Below are 27,210 nucleotides of genomic sequence, written 5' to 3'. Positions count from 1 at the left end.
GGCTTTCTCGCGAGATCGGGAGTGGCCCGCGCGCTTGGTTTGAAGCTGCGCGCGCGGACGCTGCGGCCGTTGCCGGTGCGCGCGCGGGGCTGTGAGGGGTCGGTCCCGGAACTGCTCCTCGGCCATGGGAGCCAAAAAGAAGCTGCTGCAGGTCCGGGAAGCCTTTCAGCTGGCCCAGAAGCCTCACCAGAACCACGCGAAGCTCGTGGTAGCTTTGAAGAGCACTTATGCTCAGGTACGGCTGCCCTTGGGCGGCCCGGCGCGGGGGGAGCTGAAGGCCCCAGCGGGTGCTCCGGTGGTCCCCTGGGGGGCAGGGGCCGCCTCCGCAGTGTTCCCCTAAAACGAACACCAGTGTGCTTAAGGAGACCCCGCGACTTAAACAAAAAGAACCCCCAACCCTCCCCAAAGAACCCGCCCAAATGCTGCAAAACCAAGCGGCTGAACTGTTCCGCACAGTTGTCTCCTGCGAACGCGGCGGGAGAGCTGCCCTCAGATATTGATGATGCCGCGGGAAGGTGTTTGGATACCCGAGATGTAGGTGTGACACAGGATGTAATGGATGGGGATGTTGACTGTCGTCCTGAAATCTGTCAGCCGGGTGGAGCCCCGTGCTCGTAAGGTGCCCGCTGTGGAGTAGCAGCAAGATACTCACTGAGGAGAGCACGACAGCGGGTGTGCCCCGACTGCTGGTTGTAGCCCTTTAAGATTTTAAATTTAATTGGAAGCTGCCAATTACAAGCCCACTTCTTTTATTTTTCTGTGGTACAGCTTTGAAAGATGAACTGGGTAATCTTTTGTTGTGGTTTGATTTATTTTTTTTCCAGTTGGATGATAAAGAAGGCTTTAATGAAAAATTCATTCATTTCCTCAAGTATGCTATGATAATCTACAGACGGGAACCAGCAGTGGAACAAGTGATCAGTTTTGCAGCTAGATTTGTTACTTCATTCTATCAGACGGAGAAAGAAGATGGTAGTGAGGAGGGAGAAGAAGATAATTTACTTCTGAATTATGTGTTTAAATTTCTGCTTGAGGTACAGTTAGCATTTATTCTTAAATGTCTAACATAACAAACGGAAACTTTTTGCAGTGGGGAAAACTTGCTGGTACTTGAGACAGTATTTACAAATTAGAGCTTAAAAAGTGAAAGCAAAACAAAGCTAGTGCTTGACTAGTAACACCATCCCCATTCCCCCAACACAGAAAGATCCATCACATCCCCCAAAATAATCCAACAACTGGATTTCAAAATTTGGGCCTTTGAGAAAATGTGAATATTCTCCTGTTTGGCTGTCAGATACGTCACTGTAGGCTTTGCTATAGGTACACTTAAAAGCATGAAATTGTGAAAGCGTGGTGGAAATTAATTTATACTCTTCTGTTGACAACAAAAATATTAAAATATCTTCTGTACAACTGTGGTTGGCATATGTATTATTATTCCTTTCTGCTTATTGCAAGTGTTACGTAGAAAGATAAGCAGTTCCAATAGCATGAACACACAAATAGAATTACACTTTCCTAAACTATTGATTTGCCATGGAAATATTATTGATCAGGCCTAAGATAACTAATCATAATTGCTAATGTCTTTTTTTCTTCTAATGTTTCATGGAGGCAGAGCAGTAAGTTGGCTAATGCACTGCAGGCTGCATGCAGTGGTCACCATGCTGCTTCCTTTGTGAAGGCACTGCTGATTTTCTGAAGTCACTGATCCAGGCAATGGGCTGTAATTGCTTTTCAGTTGTGGCTTTTTAATCTTAAAATTAAATTGGAAAGGCTTTTGGAACACAGACGTGCATATTTCGTTTACTCTGTAGAATAGTAGTCACTTAGATGTGTGTATTAATAGCCTTATGTTGGAAATGAGAAAAGTGTGATTATTGAGAATACCTTTTTCTTCTTTCCCTAAGTCTCACGATGCAAACAGCCATGCAGTTAGGTTTCGAACCTGTCAGCTTGTTAATAAGATTTTGGGAAATATGCCAGAGAATGCCGAGATTGATGATGACTTATTTGATAAAATTAATGAAGCTATGCTGATTAGACTTAAAGATAAATTTCCAAGTGTGAGAATTCAAGCTGTCTTGGCCCTGTCAAGACTTCAAAATCCTAAGGATGAAAACTGCCCTGTTGTTAATGGTAAGTAATATTGGTCTCTCTCTTTTGTCTAAGAACATTTGTTAATTTACCTTACCTTAAAGCATTTTAAAGCTTGCTTCTTTTTTTTTTTTTTTTTAGCATTGAGTAAATGGATTTTAGAGAGTATTCGTGTAATAATTCATAAATTGAAATTCTTTGCCAAAGGAGATGGAAGGTGCAAGTGTTGTGTGTGTTCAAGGGGAAAAGACAGAACTGTTAGGAGAGATCTGCTAGACAATCATACTGGGCTCAGGCTGCTCTGTGAACTGAATGTACGAGTAGGATTGTGAAAATGTCTTGTAAACTAGAGTGGAGGTGTATAATACGTGTGTTCAATTCTTGCTCTCTAAGGAGCCTTTGGTACTGTACAAAAACTCTTAGAAGAGTAGAGATGGTAGAGAAAAAACTTTTGTTGTCTTGAATTAGGATCACTTTTCTAGAAGAGATTAGTATCTCTGCAACACAGGTATCTTGATGATGTTTGTGGGTTTCTTTGTGTATGGTATGATTCTTGACTAAGCTTCTACTTCCTTTGCCTCAAGGTAGACAAAATGTAGGTTTGTACCAGCACAGCTGGTATATAAATTGTACCCTGATTAATCTTTACATAATTGACTTTTCTGAAGAATTAGTTAGTTGGGGTTTTCTGTTGTTAAGGTGCCTTCTTTGAAATTTTATTTTCTAAGTGTTTTTTATAGGTTACTTATTTAGGAGTACATAAATTTCATAGTTAATTGTTGTCTCACAGAGCAAGATGAATTCATGTACACTCTAATTAAACTAATTTTATGGTTGCTTTTAATTTTGAATAAGGTTCAAGAATATAATAAAAAAGCATTATGTGAGGGATTTACTGTAAGAATTTTGTTAGGCTTAATGGAGATTGCAGTTTTCCATTTATAGGACAATTTGAGGATCTACTTCCGAAGGTAATGAAGAAGTACAACTAGTGAATAGAGGTCTTAAAGAGCCAATATTTGGAAATATTTTTTTCCCCCGGTATATGACAAAGTGGCTATGGATGGCATCCAGACTAGCAATTTTTGGAGTTATTAACTGAAGATCCTACTTATGATTGGGACATTATTTCTTTTGACAGCATAGCTCAGCATGTAGTTACCATAAAATCAAGGTTGTGACCTTGAACAGTTTCGTAAATGATCAGCTCTGCAGGGGCAGGAGAGGGGTTTTGGTAACAGCTGCTGAATTTTTTTTCAAGTATTTTCTGTTTTTCTATGTTTCAAACTCTTATGAAAGCATTATTATGACTTTTATTTTCAGTTTACAGCACATTGCTTGAAAATGATTCAAACTCAGATGTGAGACGTGCAGTGCTCTCATGTATTGCTCCATCAGAAAGGACTTTGCCAATAATTGTAGGCCGCACAATGGATGTAAAGGAGGCTGTCAGAAAGCTGGCATATGAGGTAAATTGGATCACCTAACATTAATTTCAAAGGCTGACTTAGGAAAAAGGCTTTAAATCTTTTATTATATTTCACTTAACATTAAGAACAGTTAAATAATTTATTTTCATTTACCAAAATTTTGAGGGGGAATGATTTCATACAAGTTTTCTAGTTAAAACTGTTGAACTTGACTGTAGAACTTGCTTGATAGAAATTACTTTTGTGGTAGAATTTGTCTGTTGAAGATCAGGCAGTAACAGCATAAATTACATATGCAGTCTACTGGTTTTTATCTATGCATTTTGTGATGTTAATTGAAGCAAATTTGCTTCTCTGTTTTTACATAGTAGATGTTAGGACCACAGCAGTAGTAAAAAATTGCATGGTTTTGGTATTGCAATTTTAAGAAGTATCAACCCTTACTTATGTTTACGTGTAGAGGTAAGAAACTATGCTAACATGTCTGTTTCTTATGCAGGCATCTTAGGCAAGATCTTGAAACAAAATGTTCAATTTTTTCACACAGAATTATCTTCTGCTTTTTTTATCTTAGATGATTTTTTTTTTTAAACTGAATCTCTGTGTTAGTAGGCTTTCTAAGAAAAGTACCTACTTCTGTAATTTATTGCAGGTATTCATTACTCTGGGCACTTTAAAGAGAGAGGGTAGTTTTCGTGTCCAGGTGTTACATTCAAGCAGAGCTAATGAGCTTCTAAGCTATGTGTTAATTTTGTTTATTTTACTTTACATTTTCTTCCGTGCCTGAGGATCTGCTTGTTAATGTGTTGGTACAGTGCTGTTGGTATAGGCGTTACAGGTTTCTATTGGTACAGGATTTCTGTGGATGGTTAAAACTCAAAGTGTAAAACCATAGGCAGGTAATGAATTCGTTTGTTATAATTTGTGGAAATGTATTTTAATGCCTTAATTATTTTTAAGGTTTTGGCAGAAAAAGTTCACATAAGAGCTCTGACCATAGCACAGAGAGTTAAATTGTTGCAACAAGGACTTAATGACAGATCTGGTAAGAGATCATATGTTTCTTAACATCTTAATAGAAATGTTTGAGAGAGAATACTTTCTAGTGTGTTGGGGTGATGTGTGTGCAGCCGTGATGGCAATAAGGGGCTCGAAGGGAGTAATGAGGTACCAGGAGGTGTTTAAACTCATGAAGTCTGCTTGCTGCTTTGGTTTTCCAGGCCCCTTATAGTGAAAAAAATAGAAAAGAATTGCACTTTCAAAAAACCTGAAAGCCAGTGAGCTTTAAAATAGGACCAAATGCTATTAAAATTAAAAACCGATAATGTAATTAAACACAGAAGTAGAAAAACCTAATTAATTTGGTGTATTCGGAAATAGTTCATTACAGATATTTTTGTGACCAGTAAATGTATGAAAGAATTTGAATGTGAACATTAATACCTGTTTGAAAATATTTCCTATGTGCTTTCAGAGAGAAATCATCTCAGATGTTTTTTTTTGTTTAACTAGCTTGAATTTTCTTTTACTGAATCTTTGACCCTTATGCATTTCACCATGAAGCAGCCTTATTCTTTTTGATGTGTTTTGTACTGTATGACTCTATAGAAAGAGCCATTCAGAATGTACCCATAATTGTGTGTGGTGGTATTGCCAAAAGATCAAAAGGTCACATGCATCTGAGTGAGACAGTTTTAGCCTGCCTACGCAGAACACTGTTTTGGTTTTTTTTTCCCCCAAAGCAGCAATTATAGACATGAATTTCACAATAGAAGCTACTAGTTTTACTGAGTGCTGATGTGTAACCCCCCCCTACTTTGTTTGGAAAGTCTGCACGAAGTTGAATTTTACTCTGAGAATTTCCCTTGCTGAGTGATGTGCTACTTGGGAATTCTGAGAATTCTGATCTATGTGGATATTCACTTAGAAAACAAGACTAAGTACTGTGTTCATTGGGAACTAGAGCTCTTTAAGGTGTGTCATGTCTGCATATGTTTTTATTGCTCTACCTTTATTTTTGGCTAGCTGGGGATCATATTCTGTTCTTGACAGGAAAGGAAGAGACAATCAGATGAGTCCTTTCTTACGCTGTGTAGAACTACACTTTAAAAGACCACCTTCTTCTGTATAAGAAGTTTTAGTCACTTTGCCCCACCTATCCTGAATTGTTCTGTAGTTGCCTACTGAAGTTTGCCATGTTCTGTTTTTGAAGTCCAGCACTGAAAAACTCATGTTCTGAATTACTGTTTCTTACTGATATACTAGTTTGCTCTTTGATCTAACTAGTTGCTGCTTGTCTGCTGGCTGCCATCACTCCCCCAATAATGCTTGGTCTTGAGAGATACTTCTTTAGGGTGAATGCATTTCTCTTAGTAATCTTTCCAAACTGGGGAGGAAGCTACTTTCACTAATATTTCATGTGATCCTTCACTTGTCAGGAACAAGGATTTGTTGTATTCCCTTAAAGAGAAAATACAGCCTGTCTATGTTTTTCAGTGACATTGAGGCATTCAACATAAAGAAGTGCCTTTTTTGATCCAGGACAGATACTTTCTCTCTTAGTGTCTCTCTCTTCCTTAGGATGATTCTCCATCCCAGCTGTTGAGGACTTCTCTTTTTCTTGACACCTAGAATCACAGGGGAAGACATCTGCCAGTGTATGTAGTTTGTCTGATATCATATGTTCTCTGCTGGGTAAAACAGGCTTATATTCCAAATTGGCTATTCTATATTGCAAATATTGCAAATCCTATAACCCTGAATATATATATATCTTTATTGAATTTGCTTATCTGTGTAACTCCTGAGCTTGAGGAGGAACCTGCTCATTCAAGGTACCTACATTAAAATTTTGGATGTTTTTCCATATTGGCTTCAGAACAAGGGCTTATAATTAAATCAGATCTAGAATACATAATCCAGATTCTGCTTAGTTCTGCTTTTCAGGGTGAGTTCAGCTCTTACTCTACTGTATTCTACTAATTTATGCTTTTCACTTTCTTAGAGAGGTTTCTTATTCTTAGGACATTAATTTAGCTTTTTCAAGGCCTTTTTACAGTTCTTTTTGAACTCTTAACAATATTTAAGTGTTGCATTTATTATCATGAGTTACATATAAGAGGAAAGATGAATGTTGTCAATGTGTGTGGACTTTGTTTCCTTTATTCTGGATATTGTTGTCTGAAAGATCCTAAGAGCATACTTCTTTTATTATTCCTAGCTCCCTAATTATTATGTTTTTACTTCCACCAGACTATTAGCCATTCAACTTTCCTGCTTAAGTCTGGGTGAATGCATTAATGATGTATATATTCTGGATGTTCCCATAAATACTTTTTTCCTTGATTAAATAGTACTCTGTTGATCCAGGAACTGTTTCTTGTGGTGAGGAGGGAGTTAAAGTGTCATATGTAAACTTCATAATCCATTCTTATAATTGAATTAGTGTGAGAATTCTATACGTCAATTCAGACGTATTGTCCTGCCTCCAAAAGTGGCCAGTTCCTGAAATACAGCAAGTATATAACAATGCTTACCCAGAACATTTGGGACTGGAGCATTTCTCTTACGAGGAAAGGCTGAGGCAGCTGGGCCTGTTCAGCCTCGAGAAGAGAAAACAGAGGGAACTTCATCAATGTCTGTCAGTATCTGAAGGGAGGGTGTCAGGAGGATGGAGCCAGGCTCTGCTCAGTGGTGCCAAGCAACAGGACAAGAAGCAGTGGGCAGCAACTGATGCACAGAAAGTTCCACCTGAACATGAGGAAGAATGTCCAAACACTGGAACAGGTTGCCCAGAGAGATTGTGGAGTCTCCCTCACTGGAGATACTCAAGAAGTGTCTGGAAGCAATCCTGCACCACGTGCTCTGCTTGAGCAGGGAAGTTGGACCAGATGATCCACTGTGGTCCCTCCCAATCTTATCTATTCTGTGATTCTAATTCTGAATATTTCTTTGTTGTACAGGAGTTTGTGGTTTGCAGGTTTTCTGGGTTGAGGTGCTGTCCTTAGATGTAAAAGTTTTTTGGATATAGGTTTTTTTTAATTCCCTGTGAGGGGAAAAATTATATTGCCTCAAAAATGGGGCAGGTAGTTCTTGTTCAACTGGGTTTTTCTTTTTTTTAGGTAATGTTAAGTTTAACTGTATAATAACTTTTTTTGCAAAAAGACTTCTGTAGTTAAATGTTTTGTGAAAGTATGTTTAAAATTTGATATTTTTTAAACTTTGGTTTAAACTGTTTGAATTCCTGTATTATTAGATGCCATTAAGGAGGTAATGAAGAAGAAGCTACTTCAAGCCTGGTTACAGTTCAGTGAAGGGGATGTTTTAGAATTGCTTCATAAACTGGATGTAGAAAACTGCCCAGAAGTGGCCATCCCAGTACTAAATGCTATGTTTTCATTATCTCCACTTCATGACATTGTTCAGAACTGTAAAAACCTTGACAGCAGGTATGCAGAGCATTTTTCATTTCCAAAAGATGAGTATTCTGTATGAGAACATAAAACTAAAGTCCTTTTAACCTGTTAAGATACTGGCACATTTCCAGATGCTGTAAGAAAGTTACTTCTCTATTATTGATGCTTTTTAAAGCCAGCCAGGCCCACATCTCTGGCTTTGGAGTGCAATGCATGTAGCATCTACTGATTTCAAAACATCTGTCATGCTACTAACTGGAAGGCAAGGCACTTCATACGGTACTGTGTATTTCCCCCCATAATACAGAGTAAGATTTTGCTATTGCTTTTATTTTGCTTTTTTTGACAGTGACAATTTGTCATTTAATTTTATCATCTGAGATTAGTCTCCTACCACTGTTCAAAATCATTCAGTTCTGATTGGTCTGATTTTAATCCTGAGCAAAATGAAGCTTCCATTCTGAAGAACTGGGCTATCTGAGAATTTTTTTAAGAAGTAGATCTGTTAGACTAATGAAATTTTGAAAAGTAAGTTAAATCATTCAGTTTGTAATGAAGCTTACATTCATTTAATTTATGGAAAAAACTAGCATTGTTTTTGTATGAAGTTTCTGAGTACAGCTTGCATGATGCAGTATCAGAATGATAAATGGCTAGATTTTTGAAGTCTGTGATTTCTGTTTGTTAAATTTACATTTAAATAAAGACCTGTCAGATTAATGAGAAGCTGTCAAATTAATGATCAGTTTTCATCTACATGTTGCTCAGGTGTTTTTTGGCTGGGTTTTTTGTTTGTTTTGTATATGAGCAGTCCAAACCAAAACCAAAATTGTTGTTGATAGGTTAAAAGTAAAATGGGATTCAAGGGAGTAAAAAGTACCACTGCAGTGATACTGTCTTTTCTGTTTTGAGGTAGAATTAATGCTCAACTTAATGTTCTGCTTCTGAAAACAAAGATTAATTGCCATACTTGGCATGAAAAATACTATGAGTCTAAAAAGAATTGGGGGTCCCATGATGGATGATCTACCTATGATGGCAGATGGATAATGAGCTTACAGAGTTGCTGAGAAGCAGTCATATTACGTTTTGCATTTGACATAGTGATTGCTACTCTATTATTGTGTGAAGATCTTGTATTAAGAATGGGAGAAACAATTCATAGACAGAAGCTGAAAAATATTTTAATACAGTTGTTTCATTTCTGCTGATTAATGGTATTCAGTTTTTCAGACTTGTGCAGCAATAACAATGTTTCATAAAGTACCTGGGTGGTTGCTCTAGAAGATCTGAAAGGTTGGGCAGAATGTTTCTGCAAACTGGTGTGAACGGCCTTAATTAAAAAACTGAGAAGGGCAATGTCATGAATGGCTTGGGGAGCTCTGTTTCCTCAAGAGAGAGAAAGTTATTTTTCTCAGTCTATAAGTGTTTCTGTGGGGAATACCTTTGACCGGGTTTTATTTGCATTTGAGGAAATAATCTTTATTTCTTATTTTCTAATACTTCTGCGTATTTATTGTTTCAGACTCTTTTATTCATCTCTTCATATTGGTTTGTTTATTTTTGTTTAGAAAACTGATTCCACTGGAGGATTTAACAGCTGAGAATGTGTTATTTTGGAGATGTCTTTGTGAATATCTAAAATCAAAAGGTGAAGAAGGTGAAGTTTTACTAGAAGAGGTGTTGCCAGAACCAGCTATATACGCAGATTATTTATTGAGGTACATTGCATTTAAAAATAAATCTCTTACCACTAAAGTAGAATATAATTGTTTTATTCAAATGTTCAGGAATCCTCCAAACTCAAAGTTGTGCTTGAACAGTGATTTTAGCTTTTCTTCACTTTTTTAAAAAAAGATTTTTGAGAGATTTTTAGAGCTTGCAGAAACCGACACTTCTTCTATTGTTGTCATTTGTGAAAATAAAATAAAATTTGGCTGCTGTCTCTAAGGGAAGCATTTTTGAACTGAAACTTTCTTCCTCTTTTGCCGGCTCAGGCAGGCATGCTTCCCAAAAGCTTATGTTTGAAGGCAGTGACAGAGGTGCAAAACGAGTTACAGAACAGTTGTTTAACTGGAGGGCGCAGGAGGGTGGTAATGAATGTTTTGTTAAGGCAGTATTTTCACCAAAGCAAAGAAATGGTAATTTTTTTTTTTTTGTCTTTGTGGGATTCTTTAGTCTTAACATAAATTTTGTTTGTGAGCATGGATAATGCTGGGAAATCTTAACTAAGATGCTGTGCCTGTAAAAGAGTAAATCTTCCTGAAATGCTTATAAATCAGATCTGCTGAAAAATGCATTGTATTGATGGCTGTTTCTAATTAAAAATATGCATATTCTTTTCTCACTGTACTGGGTGTCGTATACTGGTAGTAATTAGAGAAGTCATTGCTACTTTTCAGTGTGGAATGTGTTAACGTTTCATAAACATTTAATAAATGAAGCATCTGTGCTTCCTTAGCTTTGAAATGTATATCTAATCTGGTGGGTATAAATTTATTCATTCATTCATAATTAATTTAACAGTTCACAAAATATTAGTTTTTCAAAAAATTTGTTTTTCAAGAGAACATTTGTTCTCTTTCCATCCAATCTTACTCGAAGTGCCTTCAGTTACATTACCGTTCAGGGTGAGGCTAAAATTCATCAGGTTTGCTAGTAATTGTTTATGGTATCAGCTGTCAAACTCTTCATTGTTGAGCTGTGGCCCCAGTTGTTTCAGGTAGGATTTGCACTTTTACAATCCTCTGGTGTACAGTGTACAGTTGTGCAGTGCACTGTGAGGGTGTTGGTTAGGAGGAGCAAGAACATGCAAGTCATTGGTCCTTCAGAAAAAAAGCAGGATTGTGAGCTGCATTTAGATACTCACTGTTACCGGGTGCAGGCAAAATTATTATTAAATGACCAGAAACACTTAATTTTCATTTCAGATGTTCTTAAATACTACTTAAATGCAAAGATTTTTTGTCCCAAATTTGAAGAAATTTAAAAAATTTGCTAAAAATAACAAGCTGTTGCTGACAACTATCTATAAAGCTATGGTAGAAAAAAGCATCTTTTTCACCGCTCATGTCAATATATGAATTATATTTTGCAACATTTTATTCAGTACTGAATTTTGTACATTATATGTTTCACTCCAGATTTTCTGAATATGTGTAACTTTCACTGATAGATAAAATTTTGATAAAAGAACAATTGAGTGTAGAAAAATAAAGAAATGGAACAAACTGATTACCCTTTTCATGAGTTTATCTGATGACAGATTGTTATTCAAATATGATGACATATTTGATCAGGTTAAGAATTCACTGTATACTTTCATGATTTTCTTGTATTTTGTCATGTAAACAATATAACAATTCTGAACTTGTAAAAAATACATTGTACCTAAATATGCAGAAAATAGTAAGAAAAATGGTACATCTATACATTTGTTCCTAAGTTACCTTTATGCATTTTTACAGAACTGAAATCACATGTACAAGCATTACTTGACATTTTATGTTTCTTATTGTATTACATTCACAAAATGGATTTTTAAAATGAAGTGCATTATTTTGAAACTGTACATTATTTGGTATAAATAACTTTCTGAAAAGACTGATCTATTAAAATAACATAATCATTAATTTTTAAGGTTTGTACCTAGCATAACCACTTGTTTATACAGGACAAGAAAGTGGTGGGATTTTTTATTGTGGGTGGGGGAGGAGTGTTTGGAGTGTGTTTATTTATTTACTTATTTGTTACTGTCCAACAGTGAATCTGAATGTAATTATATCTGTTCTGTTTGGATTCAGTTATCTTCAAAATATGCCAGTTCTTGGTGAAGAACAAAAAAAGGACTTTAATTGTTTTGTAAACCTGATGACAAAAGAATTTATAGGCCAACAACTGATTCTAATCATAGGCTGCATGGATACCATGGAAGAGGGAGGAAGGTAAACTTAAATAGCAAATTTGTGGTACTGAGCTTATGACATTCATGCCTAAGGACAGGCATAGAACCTCTGCTGGGAAAGAACCTGATCAAACAGACAAACTACAGTTCTAATGCTAGCTGAAATGGAAAGCAGTCTCCTTAATGGAAGTGGTCCCAAAATTGTGCCAAATATTGTCTGCTTACTTTTATGGAAAAGTAAGTTCTAATGCAGATTCAACATTGTTAGGGGAGAACAAATTCATAGTTTTTCATAAATTCATAGTTGTTTTCATAAAGTATCATTGAAATTATGAAATTACAAGACTGTTTATTTGAAGCATAGTATGTAAAAAATAAAAGGAGAAAAATGGATTGCTTCACAACAGATATAGTAAGTAGCCTGTTTGTTTCTTGTGTTTCTAAGCTATAGTCTGCTAAGGCCTAAAAGGCTAAAAATATCTTAGATACCAGCCTAAACTGGACTGTGTTATAACTGAGTCATTTTTAGAATTTGAACAGCCTTTTGGTGTGAAGTAAGATGAGCGAATGAATTTGGAAAGTCATACCATCATACCAGGCATTTTGTGAAAACTTGCAGTTATGATAGTATAAACATAGCAGTAAATTCAAACTCTCAGTGGAATGTGTAAATGTGCATAAGACTGGCAGGATAGTTTAAGTTCTAATTTTTTTTTTTTTTTTTTTTTTTTTTTTTTTTTTTTTTTTTTAGTTTTGAGTCAGATAATTTCCATGAAAGCATTCTGCAGTATTGATACTGTTCTCTGCTGGTATGATTTTTCTTTGGACAGTATTGACACCTGATTAAAAAATTCAGCATTTTCTAATCAAGAAAAACCAGGTTAAATCAGTAAAAGACAAACATTGCTAAGTAAGAAGATACATTTGGCAGTTAACGTAGCTATGGAGAAAAGTTTCTCTCATACTGTGTTATAAAGTCTTCATCTTGAAGTTCATAGGGTAGTAACTCTTATGTCTTCCATTTTCTTGAATAAGCAAACATTGTTTGGGTTTTTTTTTCTCTAATGCAGAAAGCATCTGTTGGTTATTTTACAAAAGATTCTCATTTTACCTTCAACCTCACCAGCACTTATACCTTTGCTTGTTGAAAGATTGCTCAGTATCATTACGGATGAGGACAGAAGGATTCAAGTTGTAAGTAATTGTAAAGCTTGATTTCTGGTCTGTCTTCCCCATAAATCAAATGGCCTTTATGAAGCATTGTAAAGGAAATATCAGTATTTAAATATTGTCTCCTTCCCCCTTGGGGGTATTTTTGCGGGGGGGGGGGGATGTTGTTATTATTTTGGTTTTTAGCACAGCTGCATTTTGTGGTTTTCTAGAGACCTTTATGTTTACAGATATGACTGGTGGTGTAAATGCAATCCTCAAACTAGGAAAGTTACACTTCAGAAGTCTGTTTCAGAATACTTTTTCATAGTAGATGCAAAGTGTTTTGACAAAAACATTCAAAGTAAAGATGATGTAGATTTCCAGGTTTCATATTTTTCTTCCCTCCTGTTAGCTCAGATAGGTACCTGTATTAGTTTGAAAACAAACCAGTGGGAGGCACCAAGTCAGAATAACAATTTAATAGGGAAATTTAAAAAAAACCATAAAGGCAGAAAGCACTGGTTTAAACTGACAGAGTCAGGATACAACCAGACACGCTGTTAGTCAGGGTGAGGGTAGCAGTCCGATAAAATGGTGGCTGCAGTCCTCCTGAAGTGGTGGATGTGGTTCTGTTGAAGTGGTGATCCTGTAGAAGGGTCTGCTCTTCCTCAGAAGGTCCAGTGGTGGCTGTATAGCTCTTGTCCTCTGGAAATCCAGTGGAAAGGTTGTCTGTGGTGTTTGGAATCTCAGATTATATCCAGGATGGAATGCTTGGTTCCTCCCTCTGGGTGGAGCATCTCACAGTGGGATGATGAATCATGGGGCCAGGCGTTGATGGGCTCATTAACAGAAGATAGTCCGGAGGAGGAGGCAAGGAGACACTGCCCCACCTGGTTTCAACAGCTCATGAGGATGGTAATAGAATACACTGCAACCCAGGACAGTACTTAAGGTCTTCTTCCTTGCTTACCCAGCTGAATGGGAGAAAATGGGATTGAAATGTGCTCATAGTCACATTATGTGTTGTCAAGTTGAGGGTTATTTACAGGGAATGAGCTGCTAAGAGAAACAGCATGGATGTGCTAGACTTTTTCAGAATTATAATATTTTAAATTTGGGAAAGCTAAATGCTTAGTATGTATCTGAACTGAAATTAATGGCACTAATATACTGTTTGTAACAATAGATTGCAGAAATTACATCTGAAGTTCGTGAGCCAATTGTTGCAGTCGACCAGCCTGTTGATGCTGCTGAAATAAGAAAGCAGAAGCTTAAGGTGAGCAGATTTTGGTTAATAAGAAAAATATTTTTTTAAGCTTAATGATCTCGAGTTTTATATAGTAGGTTAATATTGGCTAGTGTCAATAGTGTATCATTGGCTAATACTACAGAGACTATTATAATAATTTTCTTTTTAATTTGTGTTTCAGCTGGCTAAAATAAAAATGAAACTTATTGAAGCAAAAAACGCTTTGGAGGAATGCGTTACTCTTCAGGATTTTAATAGAGCAGCAGTATTAAAAGAGGAAATAACTGAGTTGGAACGCACAAAAAATGATCTAATAAAAGCAGCAGAGCAAGCTGAAATTAAAGAAATGCCTGTGGAGAAGGTATCTTCCCTTCCTGTATTCTTAAGTGCTGGTTATGTTTTAAAATGTCTTCATAGTTTTAAAAGAAAGTGTAGCTTGGCCTTGTCTCAAATACATTTTAAAAATTGAAGCCAAAATTTGTGGTAGTGTTCTTCTGCAAGTATAGAAGCTGATAGTATGTTCTAGCAAAAAAGGAATTGCAGTTAAACTGTTGTTTTGTCTTTGAATAACTAAATAATTCTAAAAGGATCTTGATCTTACTCTTTTTACTCTTAACAGAAAACATGAAAAGGAATTTATTTTGATCATAGCTTATAGACAGTTGATGATTAATATTCTTGCACAAAAAATGTGTGGTGGACAGGAAATGTTTATTTGGGTAGGGACAGATTATGATTAATGGCCCCATTCATCTTATCATAGCCACCATTTGTACTGATAATGTTTTTCTCTTTTCCCTGAACAACTTGAAGAATGATCCTGAAACACTGTTGAAGTGTCTGATCATGTGCTATGAGGTTCTGAAGATCATGTCACTTTCTAAAGGAATCAGTCCAATCATTTATGAAATCATTCAATCTCTGGTATGTAGGAATACAAAATAATGTTTACGTTATAGTGAAAATGGATACATCAAAGCTGACCCTTGGATGCTGGCAGGAGGGTTTGTGTTTGTTTCAGAATGACTTTGCTGTGTTTGGTGCTTTTAAGCTTTGCCAGAACCTAGTGTTTTAAGGGTGAATACACATAATGCTGTTCTGAGCTCCTATGCCATAACTGGTTGTGTCAGAGAGATACTGAAATACAAGAGGCAGATGATGAATATTTGACAGATGTGTGACAGGGCTGAATTATACTGTGCCAAGTGGGGTGCTTAGATGTCTGCTTACTGCCCTTAATTAATTGGATTTTCTATCAGCCAATGTTCTGAGAGCTCTAATAGAGAACTTTTAAGGGTGTTACTTGTTTTGTTTTGGCTTTAATTTTTGTTGGTTGTTTCTAGTCAAAAGCTTTTTAACTAGGAGAGACTGGAACTCACATGGACCTTTCTTTCCTTCCATGTACAAGGAAAGATTCCCCTCACCCTGCCTCCATTTTTTTAGGATCTTCAAAGAGCAAAATATTTTTGTATTGAAGAATAAGGCAGTGGTATTATTGGACTCTTGTAGTCTACAAGATACACTTCCTAGTTTCCATTGAGAAAAGTATGGATTTTTCTCCTAAATATCACAGACTTTTAACTGTTAGTGAATGTATGGAAAAAGAAAGGAAAAAAGTAACATGCCATCATATGAATGGTGCATCTGTGTCAGAATATTCTGTGCAATTCTTATCCCATCTATTTAGAAAGTTTGTATTTGAAGTTTATATTGGAAGTAGTCAAGAGAAGGGCAGGAAGGAAAAGTATGAAATGGCTGCTATTGAAGAATGTCTAAATGGGTTCTCTCTTCGTAACCTGGAGAGGACTTAAGGGTAAGGGCCTGAGAGAGGGCAGAAGTCATAAAACATGGGAGAAAGTGAGTGAGGATTGGTTGATCACCTCACAAACCTATGCACTAGCAAGATTAGAACAAATGAAATGAGTTGCTCCTTCACCTAATCTGTAATCTATGGAATTCCTTGTCACAGGATGTGTGAACACTTGGATATATCAAGGAAGACTGAGCAAGTTCAAGAAAAATAAATATGGAGTGATTAGGTACATAGGAACAACCTGGTAGCTCTGGTGTCACTCAGCTGCAAATTCTTGGGACCTTGACAAGAATTCTTAGGAAGTATCTACTTATTCTGTGTATGTAATTTGGATTTGATCTTTTGATAAGGAGATGATGGACTGGAGGACCTCAAGAGAGGGCATTCTTAGAATTCAGCCTGCAAAGAAAATTGCTTAAATATAGTGGAACCACACTAACATTCTTTCAGATGTATAGAAATATTCTTAGAAATCCTAATTAGTGTTGTGTATTCCAGGAACCTTTTCATTTGGTCTTTAATTTTCACATTTGTTTATTCCACTTTTCATTCTCCAAGATCCTGCTTTTGAATTGATGTTCCTGCTGGATTTTCATGTGTTAACTGACTTGGGATACTTAGTTGTTTGTTTTTTTTATCTTGAACTCCTTAGTAAATGTAAAAATATAAAGTAATGCCATTGTATTGCTCGTACTGTATCTAGCCTGGCTTTTCTTTTTTGTGGATTTTTACCATCGTCTTCTCAAAACTGTTTCAAGTACATCGAAGTGGCATCTATATTTTGTAACTTGGAGCTGGGTATTGTTTCTCTGCAAGAATGTTAATGTCTTCTATGAAGAAATGTGTAGGCTTGTTGCTTTGTGTTGGATTTTTCATTTCCCAGAGTGATCAACTTCATTTTGCTTGAAAACAAATATTTGTTAAAAACAAACACAAAGCAAAATACTCATGTGACTTTTGCCATTATTTTATTGCTGATTTCAAACAACATACTCAATCGGCGTTGGTTTGTATCTAGATAAACAGAGTATTTGGTAGTTGCCACTTTCCAATCCTGTATCAAACTAAATTATTTTTAATTTCAGGGTAAGCATATTTTAGTAGTCAGAGTTTTATTTTCAATTTATGTATCTAATCTATGTCGTTTAATATTATTGTTTTCAGATACTTCCAGGTGTAACTAATGTCCACCCAGCTGTGAGAAATATGGCAGTTTTGTGTTTGGGTTGTTGCACCCTTCAGAACAAAGAATTTGCCCAACAACAGCTTCCATTGCTGTTAGAGGTAAAATGTCTGATCAGAAATGAAATGATGGTCTTTGTGACTTAGTAAATAAATCTAGTCTTGTATCTATAACAAGTTATCATACATAGTAATGTTCTTGAAGAACCAGTGATTCCTGATTTCCTGAAGATCTGGAGAGTGTGGTTTTATGTAGATTTTTCTGATGTCTAATAAGATTCAATTTATCTTGGTAGTAGCATGTTTTTCCTTTGTAAGGTCACCTGTTGCCTTGAAATTTTCTAGGAATTCCTTATCTGTAAGGAATTCCTATTCTCTTCCAAATCTGGGTGAAATCTGTCATGCATTTGTTACTCAATACAGAAAAGAGAAGATGTAAGATTCTCTAAGCCTTCCTTGGGAAACCAAACTAAAAACGTGTCTGTGATGGCTTTCACATTTCTGTTCCATATACTTGCCTGTGATCTTGGGTGTCTGATTTAAGTTCTGAATAATTAATTTGTTTCTGGATTAAGGAAGAGTTGTTAAGTAGAGGATAAAGCAATATTCAAACCAACAAACAATAGCACGGCCAAACATCCATGGATATGGAGCATGTTGGATGCAATAATACCCACAATCCCATCCTTGTGGTGAATGTTCTGATACCAAGCTAATTATATCAAACATGGCATGTGTTAACATTTTTGACCCTGGATTTGAGGGAAGTGTGAGTGGCCATTGTGCTTTTTTAAGAGTATGTTCAGGCAGACGTTTGAGAAATGACAGCAGGTGTTGAGCTGATATGCTTGGCTCAGACAAGATAGAGCTGTCAGTCATTTTAGGAACCCAAAGTTCTCCTACTAAGTTAGCATTTGCTATTGTTTTTAATTTGCCTTTGAGTATGTCACATTAAAAGAAGTTTGTTTAGGGAGGATTTCAGTTACTTTAGTAACTTAAATTTTTGAGTTAAGTAATTATTTCTGCAGGTACTAAACCCCTCAATGTCTGTGTAGGCTGCTATCAGAGGCAGGGTGTTGGACTAAACAGATGTAGAATCTCTGGGCTAATTCACGATGTATGGTTTTACTTGCATGTAATTTGAACTATAATACATATAGTAACCTATGTAACTTTGACTTTTATTACTCTCTTGGTCCCTGTTGTCTTTTTACATACTGTTGATTTTAATTAAGCTGTACTTTTATTAAGCTATATTTCTGTAATGCCTAACATTCTGGAGCTACCACAGGCAAACAGACTTTGTTTGTCCAGTGTCTGTTTACAGGTTGAACAACAAAATTACATATCACACATGGATGCTCACTCCGTGAGTGAAATTAATTTGATTTTATATAGTGCAAATTGCATAAATGACTTGATAAATTATTTCCCAGATGGTATTATAAGTTCAGGTTTAAATTTGTATAACACCTTCCTAAAGTTTGAAAATTGGTTGCAAGTATTATAAAAGGTTTCCCAAAATAATCAATCTTATTAAAGGAAAAATCTTACTATGCTAATTTCAAGATTGGAGGTCTACTGAAAGATGATGTATTTATTTTCCTTATTAAACCTAGGTTTTACAAGTAGACAACATAAAGATAAAGCTCAGTGCTTTAAAGGCAATCTTTGATCAGCTAATGCTGTTTGGAATTGAGCCTTTTAAGACTGGAAGAGGCAAGGACTCTCAAAGTGAGAGTGCACACATTAGAACTGAAAATGGTGAGGACGAAAGTGAAACAATAGAGGAGGAAGAGGAGACTGCCACAGTTCACAACCTTCTGAAGCTTCTTTCTGGTTTCTTAGACAGTGAGGTAAGGAATTTTATAAAATTTGCCTTAGTTTTGTTTTGTTTTAAAATTGTTTTTGCAGATGGCTTATCATCCCATTGGGTTGCCTGGGAATATTATGTGATGTGAATTGAAATTAATGGTCTAATATTAAAATACCTGTCCTAGAAAACGACTAAAAGTTTGTCAGTGGTACAGACTAACATTACTCTTGAGCTGCTTTGCATTCTGTGCAGGTGTAAATATGTGAATGCAGAGAATTGTTTGGTAAGATAGAATATAGGCTATTACAGTAAAGTATTAGTGTAAAACATTATGGTTGGTGTATTGTGTATATGATGAGTTCTTTCTTCAGGATTCAGAACTTAGGACAGAAGCTGCAGAAGGCATTGCCAAACTGATGTTCTCTGGGAGGCTGATCAGTACCAAGCTCCTTTCTCGTCTTGTTTTGTTGTGGTATAATCCCGTGACTGAAGATGATACTCGGCTACGACACTGTCTGGGAGTTTTCTTCCCTTTATTTGCTTATGCAAATAGGTAATGGTCTTTGTAATTCATTGTGTGACAATATACATTGTTCTAGCAGCTTTAGGAACCTTTTTTTGGTCTTGCACAAGTAGAAGTGGCACAAATGCAAATTAGACTTCTAATTCAGACTCCTATTGCTTTTGAAATTACATAATCTCAACCTTGTGACCGTTCAGAAGACTTGCCATTAATTCCCTTTACCCCTGTGGCTTTCCATAGTATTTTTTCCTTCTGAAGCCTATAATGGAAACTATTTTCAAAGATATAGAATAAAATTAATTTTAAAATATGTGCTTTACTTATTTATGCTGTTGAGCACTACAGGTAGGCTTTGAAGTGTCACTAAAAAGTAGCTAGCAGGAATGCTTCAAAAGAAAATAATCAGTGCCCACCAGTTATCAGAGCAGCAAGCTGCTGGGTTGTGGTTTGGGGTTTATTTTTGTTTTGTTTTTGAACCAAGGAATACTCCAATTTAAATTCACAGTGTATTTATTTTGGTGGTGGACAAGGAGGTAGAGCGCTTACATAAGGGAATAAGAGCTTAAATAGTGATTCTCATCTCCTTCTACCTGCTGTAAGAAAAAAATGTTTAGCTTACTTTTCAGTAGCTGCTAGTGATTTTATCAAGTTAGAATGAACTGAGTATTTATCTGCTTTTTTTATAGTTAAGTTTTAATTTAGGTGCATTATGTTACCTTCTCTATTTTTGAAAGCAAATTGAATTAAATTTTTGTGGCCCATGTGTTTCCACATTTAAGAGTTGTAGTACAAAGGGGAATTGTCTTGTGAAGGCAGCAAAAAACCCCATAGCAATGTATTTTTGCTGTTGTCAGAAAAAAACCAAAGAAAAATACCCAGTTTCTTATAGAATGAGATTTTCCCTACTTAAATTCTTATGAAAGTAACAGAAACTGATTTCATATGTTTCCTGTTTCTCTGATAATGAGTAATGAATATAAGCTTTTAACATTGATAATCTCTTACTTGTCAATGTCATCTTCTGATGCTGTGAATTTCATTCTGGTTTTTTATGAGTTCTAGTGATTGCCCACCTGAGTAATCCTGTATGTTTCCAAGTCATTTGCAAATGAGGCAATTTCTTGTGGCACCCCATAGATGATCTTTTTCTTGAAAAAATAACATGGTGTATGTGTTAAGCAAAAATCAGAAAAATCTGTGGAGGAAAAAATCCTAAGTCTTAGTCTGGCTCACTGAGAATCTCTGTTTAGTTAGGAAATCTCATTTCTTTTCTGTCTCAAAACATTATCTGCATCCTGGATCACAAATGGTCCATTTTAAGTTGAGTAATTTACTTTCTTCAGTTATCAATACTGTATTATTAGAAGCAAATTATTTAATACCATGTGTAATGCAGAACTTGTCTGCAAAGTTGCCATTCAGTAAAGGAGAATTTGGGTAATAAATGAGATTTGGCTGAGGCTCCTACCTAAATTTCATACTGATCTCTCACTGAATTTTAAAGTTCCATTTGTTTTCTGGGTGCTGCTCTGTTAATCTTTCCATCTGGTCACAGATATAATCAAGAGGCTTACTTTTTGAAATTAAATATTTGAACTCTGAGGAAAAAATGTTGATCCTGACTTTTCTAATTAATCTGTCATGTCAGAAGGTGGTATGACATGCTAGAATAGGTCCTGTAACCACTGAACAATCCTTATTCATGGAATGTCTTCTATAGAGTATTAAAGTCTCAGGCAGCCTAAGAGGAGAAACTTCTGCCTTGTGCCTATATGCTATTAGAACTGGGGGTTTTTTTCATTTACAGGAAATAATCTGAATGATACTTCAGTAATGCTTGAACCAATATAAAGCCTTAAAGCTGCTGAAAGGGAGAGTTCTTGCTTTGGTTCTTTTGTAGCCAGTTGTAGTGCTCAAAAGGTTTTTTGTCAGATGCTTTGGCTCTGTAATCCAGTAGCAAATAATCTGAATTTTTAAAAAATCATTTGCTTTCTTAGTTTTCTCCTGTAGTTATTTGGGTTCAAATAGGAAGGTAATATAAATATCAGCAAGAGTATAAAGGCTTCACTTCAACTGTACCTTGTACTTTTTGACATCTTACTTGTTAAATTGTTTTGACAAGTCTTGTGGAACCACACTTTTAGACAACTTGCTGCAGAACCAAGTGAAACATGATTTTTAGGCTTGTTTGGCAGGAGTTATGAACTCTTCTAAGAAAAAAGCACGAGTATTTCTTCCAAAAATCTTGTTAACCACTGCATACTTTTTTTGCCAGGTTTCCTTGCTTTCTTACACAATGAAAAGTACCCCCAAAGAAAAATGCTAGCAGAAAGGAGGAATGAGCAGAAAACAAGATTAATCTATGAAAACAAATTAGAGACATGTATTTATGTAAATGTTTTCTTTTGTCCTTCAAGAGAGAATATGTCTGTATATATCAGTTGGGTTTGCAGTAGTAAGGATGAATGTTCAAATTCTTCAGAGGAAGGAAGTGTTACTTAATACAGCTTGAAATACCATGTGCTAAAATTTCAATTGGTTCTATGAAACAGTTTTGTTATCTTGATCTTGCTGGCTGTTGCTACCAAGTTTGGCTGCTCCCACTTTACTTTGATTGATGTAATGGGTCAGTGAACTTTAATCATGGAAGAGAAAACTTAATTTTGTCTCATTATGCTACTAATATTTGACTTCACTGAAACAGATCTAACCAGGAATGCTTTGAAGAAGCTTATCTTCCAACTCTGCAAACACTGTTAAATGCTCCTGCAACATCACCTTTGGCTGAAGTAGATATCAGTAATGTTTCTGAATTGTTAGTGGACCTGACCAGACCAAGTGGACTGAAATGTCATTCCAAGAAGTCTCAGGACTATCAGGTACAATATGTTAAACTGTAGGAAAATAGTACTTGTGTCAAATAAAGAACTACTCCCCCTTTGCTTAGTGCTACCTGTCTGGGCCTCTCTGGGATTCCCAGTGTCAGCAGTTGAATTAAATGAGCGCCTGTTCAGGTAATTAAGTCTTTTAGTTTGACAGTTTCCTCCCCTTTTCTTCCCTCACCCCCCAAATTTCCCCTCCTTCTTACAATTAAAAAATGCTAGTAGGAACTTGCACATGGCTAATTGTTTATATTGTGAATGTATTTATAAAAATCAGTTGGTGAATGTACTGAAAACCATGCATTTTAGGAAAATGCTGTGTAAAATTAGCCAACTGTTTAAATCAGATTGTTCTCACTGCTGTCTCTTGTAAATAGTTCCCAGCAAAATTACTGATATCCAGTTTCTTTCCTTTGCAGGAGTTAACAGTGCATGATACTTTAGCCATGAAAATTTGCAATGAAATCCTGGCAGATCCAACTGCACCAGATGTCCGTATTTATGCAAAAGCTTTAAATTCACTAGAACTCAGTAGTTCTTCTACAGAGAATCTTCTGGTGTTGCTCAATGAGATTCAAGAGGTAGTACATAAATAGCATGGTTCTTGCTTTTTTAATCTAATATTCTGATATGCTTAAAAATGAAGGGCCTTTTGTTTACTATGACGATATGACTGAAATTTCTCTTCTAACCAGTCTTTGAAAATCAATTTTTGGGTAATTTACAAATATCTGAGCTGATATCACTGGATAAACCACAGACAGTGTAACCAGCGTGAAACAGTGTGCCCAACTTGATACATTGCAGTACAGTAAGTTTTTTTGATAACTGTGGTGTAGTTATTTTTTTTTTTTAGTTCAGGATTAAGTCTTGCAGTTTTGCAGTTTATCTTTAGTTAATTATTAACAGCTGAAATTATACACCTAAACTTATCATATAATGGGAAGATCATTAGGCAACATGAAAAGGATGCTTTATTTAAGATGAAGTGGGAAGGGATTACAAGAGTTTTACTTTGGTGCTTTTATTAATGTGGAAAAAATTAAAATTAGGAAGTGCGGCACATGAACACAATGGTATATAGAAATGTTGAAAAGAATGCGGAATCCATTACGGGCATATCATCCAGAGGTAGCTGGACAGTACTCCATGTCCAGTTGCTTTACTTTTTTTCAGGTTTCCTTTTAAAAAAAATTACGAAAAAAAGTTGGGATTTTATTGCCTAGTATTGACGGAGGAAGTGTTTCTCCTTTCAGTTTGACTGGTCACTTTCATGTGACACAGTGTATCCTTTGTACAGTAATTTCAACTAATCCTATTAGTAGGCAAATGTAATAGATAAAAGAAATAGTTGTAAATTTAAGTAGCATTTAACATTAAATGTCTGTTCTCCAGAAAGTGGAAGATAAACCATGTCAAAGAGCTATTGAGAAGATCCAAATGAAATTGACCAAGGATCCTAATTTGGGCAAAAACCACTCTGGAAGAACTGAGGAAACAGGTCTCTCTGAAAAGACACAGGAAAGTGACATCACATTGTCTGAAAATACTGTTCACAATGAAGAAGGTAATTCAGGAGAGGTGTAGTAGAGCGGGTGTACAATTCAGTGAATTGTTTAGATGTTATGAAAATAAGAAGCAATAGGACTTGGGAGACAACCCCAGCTCCCTCAGCTGCTCCTCATAACACTTGTGCTCCTGACCCTTTGCCAGCTCTGTCACTGTTTTCTGGACTCACTCCAGCACCTCAATATTGTTCTTGCAGTGGGGGGCCCAAAACTGAGCATGGGATTTGAGGTGTGGCCTTATTAATGCTTAGTACAGAGGATTGGTCAGTGCCCTGGTCCTGCTGGCCACACAGTCTCTGGTACAAGCCAGGATGCCACTGCTGGATCCTGCTCAGCTTGTGGACATTCACCTCTTAGAGCTGGTCCCTTACAATTTCAGTGTCCTCAAATGGAAAATCACTGTTCTCATGCTAATGGTCCTCTGATTCAGTGGACTGGGCAGCCTGAGGTCCATCAGTAATATTAAAGAATCAGGCAAATAAAGTGCTGAATGGCTCTGCTTTTTCTCTAGTCCTGTTAGTCAGGTGACTGACCATCTTCAGCAAATGTTTGTCCAGTGTTTTGTTTGGACCTCCTCCTATTTTTACTGTACTTTCAAAAGTCCTTCTTTAGTATCGCACAGAATAGCGACGAGGTTCACCTGTAATTGAACTTTGGCCTTTTGTGCCTTCTCCCTGCATGTATGAACCACAGCTCTGTCATCTTCCTGCAAAGCCTGACCTTGCTCTCAGAGATCTTGCAGTTCCTTTTTCCTCTTGAGCTCCACAAGGAGCTCCCTGTTCAGACAAGCTGATCTTCTGCCCCACTCGCTCAGCTTCCAACACAGTGGAATGGGCTAAACACTTGCCAGGAATAGTTTATGTAGGAATAGTTTATGTATGATTGACCTTTGTTGGGGCAGAGTTACAGCTGAGTGACATTTTAAACTTCCTGTTAGCGTTATTAACTAGTTTCTGGTTTAAAGAAAAAGTGGGGTCCAATTGTGTGGCTCTTTAATGTAACAGCCAAAATTTAAAATATTGGTACTTAAGATAATCAACTTTTAATTTATGACTTCTGCACGTGTTATTCTGTTTAACAGAAAATAATAGAGATGCTCTTCATACTCCAGTTAATGAAGTTAAAGAAACTGCAAAATTAAGATCTACAAGAAGCAAAGCTGGCAAAGGTACAGTGGCTACAATATTAGTTTAATTGTTTTTAATAAAATAATTCCATTATTCCATAAAATAATACTAACTTTTTGTGAATGTATAGATGGGAAAGCCATACATACTCTGTTGTAGTTTCTACAATTTTATTTGTTTAAAGTAGTTTGTTCTGTGGAAATTTTTGTGCTGTTAACCTCTCCCAATAACACAGATTTCAAAAAAGAAAAAAGGACTGACTACAGGATTGCAGATAACACAGCCACAGCCATTTACAGTAACATACAGGTGTTTCTGGGAGAAGTGGAAAATTGTGGGGTTTTTGGTTTTGGTTTTTCGCGACCCCATTCTATCTGTGCTGACTGCATATTTCTATGTTTCATTACAATATCAAAGACTGAAGAAAGATAGATAAAAAACTAGTTAGAGAAAATAAATGGTATCAAGATACAAAAAGAGATTTTTGTTTATACTTAGGACAGCGGAAAGCAGCAGCCGAAGTGAGGTCTGTGACCAGAAGAAAAACTGGTGCAAGTGTAAAACGTGGTCCTGAAAGGTAAATCCTTTTCTCCCCACCGTCAAAACCATGATGTCTGTTCTAGCAAGGAAGTTTAATTGAAATGTTTTTCTTTCCCAAACCTGTATGTTTTGATATCCTCTGTTCCTAAAATGCAGATAAATATTTAAGAAAAAAAAATTTCTTTAAACTGGTGCTTTTGAAAAAGTGACAAGTTCTGTCAAGGAGCCTGTAACATTTTTTTAACTTATCTTTTGTGTGTTGAGTCAGCAGGTACTGTAGCTGAAAAAAGTTAAGATTTTTGGTTTACATTATTGCTCTTCTTCCAGTTAGTTTTTTTTGCCCTTTTTAATCTGTTCTGTGGAAGTGTCAATTTTTAAAATTTCAATTATTTTTCCCCCTTCACAGTTTTGTTGCTTGTTGTCCAACATGTAGTTGGACAAGTGTCTAGAAATGACTGAGAAGTGAATATAGACAATAGATTTCTTCCCTTATGATCTTGCCAGATATAAGTATTAAAACAACATTATCTTTGTCATTTTCAGCTGTGCTCAACTCTTTCTTAAGCAAGTAATCCATTTAATGTGTTGTGGACTTTATTGTGACCAGGGTCAGTCTCTCCCATTTGCCTGTTTAGTGTGTTTGCTTTGATTCCACCTAATTTTGGGGGAATTTTGCTTATTTTGCAACTGCTTGTCACTTGGTTATCTTTACTGATACTGCTATATCACTTGGAAAGCACTAATATATTCTCAAAAAAGAACAAGTTTATAATTGGTAAGAAGTATTTTTGCTCTTTCAGACCATGTTTTAAGTTCGTTCCTATAAAAGCTCTTCAGTTTGCTTAGTCTTTTTTACTTTACTCTTAAATATTCTATGTTTCAGTTGTGATCAAATTCCAGAACCAGTCCCAGTGTCAAGTTCGAGGCCTCAAAGACGAGCAAAAACTTTGGCACTGGAGAAAACTCGAATGAATCTTTCAAGACTGTTGAATGAGGCAACAGATGAGTGAAGACAAAAGAAGAAACTGCCTTTGTCAACAGTGGTAGTTAACATCAGACTTAGAAATAAGATTTTTTTCCTTGCTAGTCATATTTAGCTCCTTTTATATGAATCATCATGTATTATTCTATATTTCTGTACTAGTTTTTTAAAAACAGATGCTTTTTAATTAATTTCCTGATATGAAATCCTTCATTCACACAATAAAAACAGATTAAAATATTACCCGAGCAAAACTTGGATTTTTTTTTTTTCTTTTACTTTATAGAGAAGAATGCATCTTCCCTGCAAATAAAAATGGCTGTTGATGCTAAGTATTCCATAGTTAAAGCTGTTTTGATATTTAACATTAGCGGAGAGTGGTTGCTTGTGATGGCAGCAATTTTGAATGTACCTACTTTTATGGCACCCACTTTCTTCATTTTTATAAGGTTTTATAGCAGTAAAACATGGTCAGCAGATGTATGTATTTACTGTTCATGTTAAATAGAGTTGATCTTAATTGGGAA

General features: G+C 36.0%; 1 protein-coding gene across 2 annotated transcripts; it reads left to right on the top strand.

The window, feature by feature from the left end:
* Window positions 1-29: 29 nt before the first annotated feature.
* On the top strand, window positions 30-26,926 carry NCAPG (non-SMC condensin I complex subunit G). 2 transcript variants are annotated; one of them, XM_039551712.1, is made up of 21 exons: window positions 30-235; window positions 825-1,034; window positions 1,914-2,142; window positions 3,424-3,569; window positions 4,491-4,575; window positions 7,786-7,978; window positions 9,517-9,666; window positions 11,749-11,889; window positions 12,920-13,043; window positions 14,188-14,277; window positions 14,432-14,611; window positions 15,064-15,174; window positions 17,228-17,347; window positions 18,865-19,101; window positions 19,433-19,614; window positions 22,289-22,463; window positions 22,886-23,047; window positions 23,862-24,033; window positions 25,116-25,202; window positions 25,660-25,738; window positions 26,585-26,926. In XM_039551712.1, exons 1-21 carry the CDS (start codon window positions 125-127, stop codon window positions 26,709-26,711), a joined length of 3,111 nt encoding a protein of 1,036 aa, XP_039407646.1. In that variant the 5' UTR covers window positions 30-124; the 3' UTR covers window positions 26,712-26,926. The 2 variants fall into 2 exon arrangements, with proteins under 2 accessions (XP_039407646.1, XP_039407647.1); XM_039551713.1 differs by lacking the exon at window positions 11,749-11,889.
* The last annotated feature ends 284 nt before the right edge of the window (window positions 26,927-27,210 follow it).

Source organism: Corvus cornix, chromosome 4, assembly GCF_000738735.6.
Source record: "Corvus cornix cornix isolate S_Up_H32 chromosome 4, ASM73873v5, whole genome shotgun sequence".
In the NCBI taxonomy this organism is placed as follows: domain Eukaryota; kingdom Metazoa; phylum Chordata; class Aves; order Passeriformes; family Corvidae; genus Corvus; species Corvus cornix.
Note: the sequence above shows the minus strand (reverse complement) of the source record. Positions and strands in the feature narration are given on the sequence as shown.